The following is an 11,584-nucleotide window of genomic DNA, read 5'->3' on the forward strand; positions in this document are numbered from 1 at the left end:
TGTACTCTCACAAGCACTTAGTACAGTGTTTTATATACAGTTAAGGCTCATTAAATGCCACAGATAATAATAATAATAATAATAATAATAATAATAATGGCATTTGTTAAGTGCTTACTATGTGCAAAGCACTGTTCTAAGCGCTGTGGGGGGATACAAGGTGATCAGATTGTCCCACGGTGGGGCTCACATGCTTCATCCCCATTTTACAGATAAGGTAACTGAGGCTCCGAGAAGTTAAGTGACTTGCCCAAGGTCACACAACAGACATGTGACAGAGCCGGGATTCGAACCCCTGACCTCTGACTCCAAAGCCCATGCTGTTTCCACTGAGCCACACTGCTTCTCTTGCCACAGATTACAGATTGCAGATTACCACAGATTACAGATTACCACAGATTAGCACAGATTGATTTTTAAGGGATGCCTGGACAGGAAGGGCTGAGGTGAAAGAAAGGAGAGCAAGGAGAAGGAGAAGAAAACCCCACAACATTTAGGAGAATCTCCTTGCTCAAGAATAAAAGTCAATAAATCACTGGTATTTATTGAGCACTTACTTCGGGAGAACACTGTTCTAAGCACTTGAGAGAATACAACAGAGTTATCAGACCTGTTCCCTGCCTATAATGATAAAGCCTAGAGGGGGAGTCAGACAGTAATATTAGTAAATAAGTAATTTATAATTATTTAAAGATATGTAGATAAGGAGATGATTCTTGTTCTATTCCCAACTCATTGTCACACTGACTCATTTTCTTCAAGGTGACTAGAAATCTCAGATCTCACTACATCAATCTTTCCACAAGAACCCATTTCTTTCTCCTCCCAGAAAAGAATGCCTGCGATGAAGAATGACAGTCTCAGAGAAGGTTTCATCCTAATGGGCTTCTCCGATCAGCCACAGCTGGAAGTGATTCTATTTGTGGTTGTCTTGTCCTCCTATCTCCTGACCCTGGTGGGCAACACCATCATCATTGTGGTGTCACGTCTGGACCCCAGGCTCCACACCCCCCTGTACTTCTTCCTCTCCCATCTCGCCTTTGTGGATCTCTGCTTCACCACTAGCACGGTCCCCCAACTATTATGGAACCTGTGGGGGCCATCTAAGGCCATCACTGCTGTGGGCTGTGCCATCCAGCTCTATGTCTCCTTGGCCCTGGGCTCAGCTGAGTGCGTCCTCCTCACTGTCATGGCTTTTGACCGCTATGCTGCTGTCTGTCGACCCCTCCACTACAGGTCCATCATGCACCCACGGTTCTGCCATGCCCTGGCAGCTGTAGCATGGATCAGTGGTCTGGGCAACAGTGTGATTCAGAGTACCATCACTCTCCTGCTTCCCCGCTGTGGGCACCAACACCTTACCAACTTTTTCTGTGAAGTGCCTGCTCTGATCAAGCTGGCATGTGTGGACACAAAAGCCAATGAGATCCAGCTCTTCATGGCCACTTTGGTCCTGCTCCTTCTGCCCATGAGCCTGATCATGCTATCCTATGGGTTCATTGCCCGGACCGTGCTGAGAATCAAGTCAACCCAGGCCTGGCGGAAAGCCCTGGGCACTTGCGGGTCCCACTTGCTGGTGGTGACTCTCTTCTTCGGCATGAGCTCGATCATCTACATCCAGCCCAACAGCTCTTTCTCCAAGACTTCAGGCAGGTTTCTGACCCTCTTTTACACCGTGGTTACCCCCACACTCAACCCACTCATCTACACCCTGAGGAACAAGGACATGCTGGGGGCAGTGAGGAGGCTGTTGTGGAAAGACTGCCATTCAAGGGAAACTTGAAATCAAGAATCAAATACTGGTAGTGTTTGGTCAGGGACTGAAATGAGCATGGGGGTCAACCCCCCTCCCCCACCCAATCAGAATTCAGCACTGGCCAAAAATCCAACTAAACTCTAGAGTGTAAGCTCCTTGTGGGCAGTGATCATTATATTCTCCCAAGTGCTTAGTACAGTTCTCTGCAAACCATAAGAACTGAATAAATATCATTGATCGATTGGTTGTCCCTTCAAGGGGTCAAACAGTCAATGAATCTTATTCTGTCTATCCAGATTTGCACCGGCAGAATCCATATACAGTCTTTCCTTTTGTAACATGGGGGTTGTGTTCTTGAGGAATCTCATTTTGTGGGAAAATCTCATAAAAACCACTGATTCAGTGGGAGTGAATGGGTTAGAGCTTCCAAGATTTGGAGATATTACCATGATTGGAATTTTTAGATACAAGTCCCCTTATTCCTCAGACTACCAACAGTAGAATGCTTTGCACTCTTTGCCATTCATTGTCATTTTACTGCATTAAATACTGTATAGTTCAAATACACAAACTACTTTATAGTAAAGTAGAGTAAGGCTGAGGTGAAGGTTGGAAAGTGTCTCAGCAACATGTCTAGTGAATAGAGCACAGACCTGGGAGTCAGGAAGACCTGGATTCTAATCCCAGCTCTGACACTTGTCTGCTGTGTGACCATTGGCAAGTCACTTAACTTCTCTGTGCCTCATTTACCTCATCTGGGAAAAGCAGCATGGCTCAGTGGAAAGAGCACGGGCTTTGGAGTCAGAGGTCATGGGTTCAAATCCTGGCTCTGCCAATTGTCAGCTGTGTGACTTTGGGCAAGTCACTTCATTTCTCTGTGCATCAGTTCCCTCATCTGGAAAATGGGGATTAAGACTGTGAGCCCCACGTGGGACAACCTGATCACCTTGTATCCCCCCAGCGCTTAGAACAGTGTTTTGCACATAATAAGTACTTAACAAATACTATTATTATTATTATTATTATTATTGTTATTATTATTATTATTATTATGTGGGACATGGACAATGTCCAACGTGGGAAGAAACAGGCCTTCCCAGACTAAGCTCCCCTTTTCCTCAACTCTTCTTCCCCTCTGAATCACCCCAACTCGCTCCCTTTCCTCTACCCCCTCTTCACGCCCCACATCACTTGTATACATATGTGTACATAACTATAATTCTATTAATTTGTATCGATGCCTGTTTACTTGTTTTGATGTCCGTCTCCCCCTTCTAGACTGTAAGCCCAATATAGGCAAGGATTGTCTCTCTTTGTTGCTGAATTGTACTTTCCAAACATTTAGTACCGTGCTCTGCACACAGTAAACACTCAGTAAATACGATTGGATGAATGAATGAATGAATAACTTTTTTCTACCCAGTACTCAATACAGTGCCTGACACATAATAAATGCTTAACAAATATCATTTAAAAAACCCAGCATCCTGCCTTGACCAACACCCCATATAAGCATATGATCATTTCTTCCACCACCAAATTTCCTTACTCCACGTTGGAAATCGTGTTATTCCAGAATGACTCAGGTTGCAAGCTCATGAAGGACAGGGTTTGTGCCTACCCACTCTACTGTTTGATACTCTCCATAACGTTTAGTTCAGTGCTCTGCACACAGTAAGTGCTAGATAAACGCCATTGAATTGTTGATTTGATTAATTGATTGAGGTTGTGGACACAGTGTTCTCTGACTTTTCCACTACATAATATCTAAATCATGTAAAGAAAATGTATATTATAGCTAAACTGGGTGCACACATATTATCTCACCCAAGTTAAATGGACCTACAATAACCAATCAATTTGTCCACTTACACAATAATTCCAACAATCCGTGCTCTCTATTGAGGCTAATTATGGCTCTAAATCCATTTGTTTCTAGTTTGATGTCAAAATGTGCTGCACAGACAGTTTGGGAAGTACATCCACTATTTAATTCTGTGAAGAATAATGGTAATGATAATAATAATGATAAGATATATTTATCCCTTATTATGTGTCAAACACATTGCTAAGTTCTGGGTAGATACAAGATAATCAAATTGGAAACAATGCCTGTTCCACACAGAGCTCATTTCAACCCTGCTCACCCTGCCTCCCATGCTGGTCCTGCCAAACACGCCTCTGAAATTGATTGAGGGTAGCTGTTTGAAGATGCATCTCAATAGTTGATCTCTCCTCCTGCTGGGGAGGGATGCTAACCATGGTCAATCGATCAATCAATCAATCAATTGTATTTATTGAGCACTTACTGTGTGCAGAGCACTGTACTAAGCGCTTGGGAAGTACAAGTTGGCAACATATAGAGACAGTCCCTACCCAACAGTGGGCTCACAGTCTAGAAGGGGGAGACAGAGAACAAAACTAAACATATTAACAAAATGAAATAAATAGAATAGATATGTACAAGTAAAATAAATAAATAAATGAATAAATAGAGTAATAAATATGTACAAGCATATATACATATATGCAGGTGCTGTGGGGAAGGGAAGGAGGTAAGACGGGGGGATGGAGAGGGGGACGAGAGGGAGAGGAAGGAGGGGGCTCAGTCTGGGAAGGCTTCCTGGAGGAGGTGAGCTCTCAGTAGGGCCTTGAAAGGAGGAAGAGAGCTAGCTTGGTGGATGGAGGGACTGCTAACCATGGTCATTTCCGCTAAAATAAAAACTCTGCATTCAGGATCTGTTCATACACAAAATATGCCTACTTTTACCTACTTTTACATTTTACAGATGTCCCTGTTAGTCTGGATTTTTATATACTATCATTCTGCAAATGGGTAAATTCATATTTATGTAAAACCCCCTGAAAGTGCTAGATGTTTGGATAAGTGCCAGCAGCATAAAGGTAAGAGTACTAAATATTGTTCATAAAACGTTTCACTCCTTTCGTTTTCTGTGTCTTATTTACAGGACACTCAATAAATGTCACCATATTTCAACAATAACAAAAAGAATGGCTTTGACTGACCCAAGTGTCTAAAAATAGACTAAAAAGTTTGGTAAATTTCTAGGACAGCCATAATTACTTAGCAGTTCCTAGAGGCCTTGTCCATTGATAATATTAAATAATTTATGATGCATTTTATCAAAATTCACCCATCACAAACACTTGTGAGTCGGGAACTATGGATGTGCCTAGATCTGGGATTACAGAAAGGAAAGCCAGCGTGAAGGATTTATTAATGCTAGTGTCTTCTTCAGAGCCAGTTACACTCTCTTTTCCATGCCAGCCAAGTTCCTGCTTGGGCACAGAGCAGAAGAAATGAGTAGAGGAGCATGGATGTAGACCACTGTGAAGTACACACAAAGGCATTATATATTTGGGACTGACTACTGCCAAAGTGACTACAGCATCGGACTGCTGCTGTGTCATAGAACCATGACCCGGTAGACAATTGCTTTGGTGACTTCTATGGCTTTCCTGCCTACTTCAGCCAGCTAAGCTGCTGTTTATTTCCAACCCCATTACTACTAGAAAACCTCTCTAATAGAATTCACTCAGGGGATCATCAAGTGCAATGGATTATCATTTATGTAAGTAATCTTTTTATGGCATTTGTTAAGTGCTTACTATGTGCATTTTTGCTATGAGATATATTTGTTCAGTGCTTACTAGAGAAGCAGCATGGCTCAGTGGAAAGAGCACGGGCTTTGGAATCAGAGGTCATGGATTCTAATCCTGACTCCACAAATTGTCAGCTGTGTGACTTTGGGCTAGTCACTTGACTTCTCTGTGCCTCAGTTACCTCATCTGTAAAATGGGGATTGACTGTGAGCCCCCGTGGAACAACCCAATCACCTTGTATCCCCCCCAGTGCTTAGAACAGTGCTTTGCACATAGTAAGCACTTAATAAATTCCATTATTATTATTATTATTATTATGTGCTAGACACTGTACTAAGTGCTGAGGTAGATACAAGATAGTCAGGTTGGACACAGTCCCTGTCCCACATAGGGTTCACAGAATCAGTTCCCATTTTACAGATGAGGGAACTGAGGCCCAGAAAAGTGAAGTGACTGGCTCAAGGTCACATAGCACAAAAGTGGCAGAGCTGGGATCTGATAGTGTAGCCCTCTGAGTGTAGCCAGGAAGGTGAAGTCAACTAGGATTGATATTCTAAGAAGTATTTTACATATTGACAAACCTTCAGAAAGCGTCACCTTTGGATGTGAATATGCCAAAGATTAAAACCCCCAAGATGTTTAATTAATGTATTTTTGTCACTGTTTTTATTATGTTTATATCATCTTCAATATCACCAACATCATCTTCATTCATCAGCATCAATATCATGTACTGAGCCCAGGTACTGTACTAAACTCCACAGTCAGAGGTTAGAAAAGCAGCATGGCTTACTAATAGAGCACTGGCCTGGGATTCAGAATTACCTGGGTTCTAATGTCGGCTCCATGATGTGTGACCTTGGGAAAGTCACTTAACTTCTCTGTGCCTCAGTTCCCTTATCAATAAAATGGGGATAAAGATTGTGAGCCCCACGTGGGACATGGACTGTGTCCAACCCAACTAGTTTGTATCTACCCCAGTGCTTAGTACAGTGCCTAGCACATTGTAAGCATTGAAAACACTGTTAGCACAATACCAGAAAAAAGATCAAAAGATCAAACAGACACAGTTCTTTTCCTATGGTTTATGATTAATTCGGGAAAGACCCCCACCCAAGCCATGTAGCCCCATGCTTCCTTTTTAACCCTATCTCCACCCCGAGAAAATCACAAGAAAATAATTACATGTGAGCAACTAAGCACCCTGTTCTTTTGGTGACTCAGGGGTAAAGACAGGGCTAGGATCAAAACTCTCTCCCTCTACCTAGGTAATCCACTTTGGGCAGCTCCTTAGGGACTCATGATAATTGCCCCAATGCCTCCCCTGGCCTGAAGCTTCTGCAGAGCAGACATGTGACAATATCTCCCGAGTCTACCAATGTATTAAACTTCAGGGAATCCAGGCTCCGGAAATAAAAATAAAATGAATAAACTGTGTTTGTTAAGCACTTGCCATGTGCCAGGCAACTGTACTAAGCCCTGGGGTAGACACAAGGTAATCGAGTTGGACACAGTACCTGTCCAACATAGGGCTCACAGTCTTAGTCCACATTTTACAGAGGAGGAAACTGAGGCACCGAGATGTTAAGTGACTTGCCGAAGGTCACACAGCACACAAGTGGTGGAGCTGAGATTAGAACCCAGATCCTTCTGACTCGCAGACCCGGGCTCTATCCACTAGACAACACTGCTTCCTTTTACTCTCCTTCCACTAATCAGGACTCTTTGTTGAAGAACCTTTGAGAAGAACCGAGAGATTCTGATGGCCCTGTTCACCCCAGTTTCCCTTCACAGTGGGTTTCTGGGAAGAGAGGGAAAGGGTATATGGCAGAACTTTTAATAATGATGGTATTTATTGGTGCCCTCTCAAAGGTCACCAATGACCTCCTGCTTGCCAAATCCAACGGCTCATACTCTGTCCTAATCCTCCTCGACCTCTCAGCTGCCTTCGACACTGTGGACCACCCCCTTCTCCTCAACATGCTATCTGACCTTGGCTTCACAGACTCTGTCCTCTCCTGGTTCTCCTCTTATCTCTCTGGTCATTCATTCTCAGTATCTTTTGGAGGCTCCTCCTCCCCCTCCCATCCTCTTACTGTGGGGGTTCCCCAAGGTTCAGTGCTTGGTCCCCTTCTGTTCTCGATCTACACGCAATCCCTTGGTGACCTCATTCACTCCCACGGCTTCAACTATCACCTTTACGCTGATGACACCCAGATCTACATCTCTGCCCCTACTCTCCCCCCCTCCCTCCAGGCTCGCATCTCCTCCTGTCTTCAGGACATCTCCATCTGGATGTCTGCCCGCCACCTAAAGCTCAACATGTCCAAGATTGAACTCCTTGTCTTCCTTCCCAAACCCTACCCTCTCCCTGACTTTCCCATCTCTGTTGATGGCACTACCATCCTTCCTGTCTCACAAACCCGCAACCTTGGTGTCATCCTCGACTCCGCTCTCTCGTTCACCCCTCACATCCAAGCCATCACCAAAACCTGCCGGTCTCAGCTCCGCAACATTGCCAAGATCCGCCCTTTCCTCTCCATCCAAACTGCTACCCTGCTCGTTCAAGCTCTCATCCTATCCCGTCTGGACTACTGCATCAGCCTTCTCTCTGATCTCCCATCCTCGTGTCTCTCCCCACTTCAATCCATACTTCATGCTGCTGCCCAGATTGTCTTTGTCCAGAAACGTTCTGGGCATGTTACTCCCCTCCTCAAAAATCTCCGGTGGCTACCAATCAATCTGCGCATCAGGCAGAAACTCCTCACCCTGGGCTTCAAGGCTATCCATCACCTCGCCCCCTCCTACCTCACCTCCCTTCTCTCCTTCTCCAACACACCCCGCACCCTCTGCTCCTCTGCCGCTAATCTCCTCACCATACCTCGTTCTTGCCTGTCCCACCATCGACCCCCGACCCACGTCATCCCCCGGGCCTGGAATGCCCTCCCTCTGCCCATCCACCAAGCTAGCTCTCTTCCTCCCTTCAAGGCCCGACTGAGAGCTCACCTCCTTCAGGAGGCCTTCCCAGACTGAGCCCCTTCCTTCCTCTCCCCCTCGTCCCCCTCTCCATCCCCCCATCTTTCCTCCTTCCTTTCCCCACAGCACCTGTATATATGTATATATGTTTATACATATTTATTACTCTATTTATTTATTTATTTATTTTACCTCTACATATCTATTCTATTTATTTTATTTTGTTAGTATGTTTGGTTTTGTTCTCTGTCTCCCCCTTTTAGACTGTGAGCCCACTGTTGGGTAGGGACTGTCTTTATATGTTGCCAACTTGCACTTCCCAAGCGCTTAGTACAGTGCTCTGTGCACAGTAAGTGCTCAATAAATATGATTGATTGATTGATTGATTATTTGATAAGTGCTTACTATGTGTCAAGCACTGATCTAAGTGCCAGGATAGAGTCAATCTAATCCGGTTGGACTCTGTCCCTGCCCTACATGGGGCTCACAGTATCAAGTCTCATTTAATAAAGGAGATAACTGAGGCCCAGAAAAGTGAAGTGATTTTCCCAAGGTCACACAGCAGATAACTGGCAGAGCTGGAATTATAACCAAGGTCATTATGACTCCCAGGCCTGTACACTATTGTCATATCCCAGTAGAGGTAATTAGGGACGGGGATGGTTCATGATTCAGCTGTACCGATGGAATAGACCATGATATTCAGTATCACTGTAAGAAAACATTAATTAACATACAGGAAAAAACATTAATTGCAAAGGATCCTGCTTCTGTTAAGCCCTCGACCCGGGGCCATTGAGACTTTCCAACCACAGGATAATCAAACCCATTTCATGCTGAGGTCCTTAAAGGGCCGTTCTGGCACGGGCGTCCCCCTGCCAGCCATGAAGTCGCTCGGACCCAGTCCGTCCCTGCCTTCCCTTCAGTTGACAGTGAACAGCCAAGTACGGGCCTAGTCCAGCGGGGGCATCCCATCAGAAGGTCCCCTCTGCCCCAGTCTGTCTCCATTGTCCTTTCGGATAATGAAGCAGCAACAGGGAAATGCAACGGGCATTTCCCTCCAGCCTTTATACTATGCTTGTGGACCGTTCTTCTGTGTAAATGGCCCTTATCTACAAATCACTGTACCATTGCCTCCTGCTCTTAGAAGATATCTTGCTCAGACCTCTGCAGCTGGGTCAACATTTAGGTCTCGGTGGAGCCTATCTATCTGTCTCACCTGAGATCACAGGAAGCAATATATTGAAGGGTGTTAAATTTAACATGGTGTTTATGCAAGGTGCAAACTGCACACTTCATCTATCCACTAGGCCATGCTGCTTCCTAAGTCAGTCAATCTTATTTATTGAGCACTTACTGTATGCAGAGCACTATACTAGGCGCTTGGGAGAGCACAATATAACTATAGAACGGACACATTACCTGCCCACAATGAGCTTACAGTCTAGAGGGGGAGACAGACATTAATATAAATAAATAAAATTACAGATATGTTTATAAGTGCTGGGGATCTGGAAGGGCAGATGAATTAAGGGAGCAAGTCCATGTGATGCAGAAGGAAGTGGGAGAAGAGGAAAGAAGGGCTTAGTCAGGGAAGGTCTCTTGGAGGAGATGTGCCTTCAGTAAGGCTTTGAAGGAGGAGAGAGTAATTGTCTGTTGGATATGAGGAGGGAGGGTGTTCCAGGCCAGAGGCAGGATGAAGGTGAGAGGTCAGCAGTGAGATAAATGAGATGGAGGTACAGTGAGAAGGATAGCACTAGAGGAGCAAAGTGTGTAGGCTGGGTTATAGTAGGAGAATAGAAAGGTGAGGTAGGAGAGCTAAGGCGATTGAGCAATTTAAAGCCATTGGAAGGGCAACCCACTGGAGGTTCTTGAGGAGTGAGGAAATGTGACCTGAATAATAATAATAATAAATGATAATAATAATAATCATGATAATAATAATAATTTTGGTATTTATTAAGCACTTAGTACGTGCCAGGCACTGTACTAAGCGCTGTGTTGGATACAAGCCCCTCATGAGTTCACAGTCTTCATCCCCATTTTACCAATGAGGGAACTGAGGCACTAAGAAGAGCTGTGACTTCCCTAAAGTCACAAAACAGACAAGTGGTGGAGCCAATGATCTGGGCAGCAAAGTGAAGTGTGGACTGGAGTGTGAGGTGGCAGGGAGATCAGCAAGGAGGCTGATACAGTAATCAAGGAGAGATAGTATAAATGATTGGATTTACGTAGTAATAGTTTGGATGGAGAGGAAAGAGTGGCCATTTAGAGAACCACCGGTGCAGAGACAGAAAACAGAATAGAGAATTGTTGGTATCACCCTTCCTCTGACCCTCAGAGTAATTGGGGATTTCAGTTCTAATGAATCTTCAAGGAAAAAGAAGTCATTCCCACAGTCTTTTTACTGCTACAGTACTTCCAACTCATCACCCAGAAAGAGCTTCTGGAGGACTTTTCTCAGTCCATCCTGATAAAAATGTTTTTCTCACCCTTTCAGATAGAAAGAAGAAGCTCAGAGAGCAATTTCTGACTGGCCTTCATGGAGATAGACCCTAACCCAGACCCTAACCCTAACACTAACCCTAACTTATCCATAACTCCAGTCCTGACCCTGACCAAAAAGTAAAGTCAGTTCCACTCATCTGCTCATAAAAAAGGATTCTCTTCACTTCTCATAGTAGACATAGGGATGGCTGTCACAAGGTCCAATTTCTTCTGTGTTCTTGATCTGAGGGAATCTTCTACATCAGAAGGAAGAAGGAAAAGTTCTAATGTATGCTTGCACCTCTTCCCATCCTCTTAAGTCCCACGATCCAATAACTCCCCATGATTCAAAGTTGAAATTCTGAATGTAAATGCAGTATGGGATTATCCCTGCAACATCCAGGGATCATTAGCTTGCCCAGATGGATGTGAATGGAGATTCCCCTTGCTCTTCTCTCCAAAATGTGAGTCAGAGGTCAACCTGGAGACAGTGGTGGAGGGGGCAGTTGAGGGCTGTGGGGGCAAGTTCTGTGGAAAAATGAGAGGACTGTACAACTGGAACCCCAGGAAACAGAAAAAGGGTATCATTATGGAAGGTAAATGCTGGATTAATTAGTTTGAATGTTGGGTGCAGATCTTACTGACGTACACTGGGCATCTCACGTAATCCCTGGATCTCCCTTTCTCTGGCTTTAGAGTGTTCTAAGTGCTATACTTCTAGTCCTAAATGATGTCCCTTAC

At 44.5% G+C, this 11,584-nt stretch overlaps 1 protein-coding gene across 1 annotated transcript; it reads left to right on the top strand.

Annotated features, from left to right (window-relative positions):
- Positions 1-835: 835 nt before the first annotated feature.
- LOC119940959 (putative olfactory receptor 2W6) lies at positions 836-1,783 on the top strand. The gene has a single exon (XM_038761371.1). It carries the CDS (start codon positions 836-838, stop codon positions 1,781-1,783), a length of 948 nt encoding a protein of 315 aa, XP_038617299.1.
- The last annotated feature ends 9,801 nt before the right edge of the window (positions 1,784-11,584 follow it).

This window comes from Tachyglossus aculeatus, chromosome 19, assembly GCF_015852505.1.
Source record: "Tachyglossus aculeatus isolate mTacAcu1 chromosome 19, mTacAcu1.pri, whole genome shotgun sequence".
NCBI classification, from domain to species: domain Eukaryota; kingdom Metazoa; phylum Chordata; class Mammalia; order Monotremata; family Tachyglossidae; genus Tachyglossus; species Tachyglossus aculeatus.

Bases quoted from the DNA above. Each gene is read 5' to 3' on its own strand.
- LOC119940959 (XM_038761371.1), top strand. From the start codon at position 836: ATGCCTGCGATGAAGAATGACAGTCTCAGAGAAGGTTTCATCCTAATG.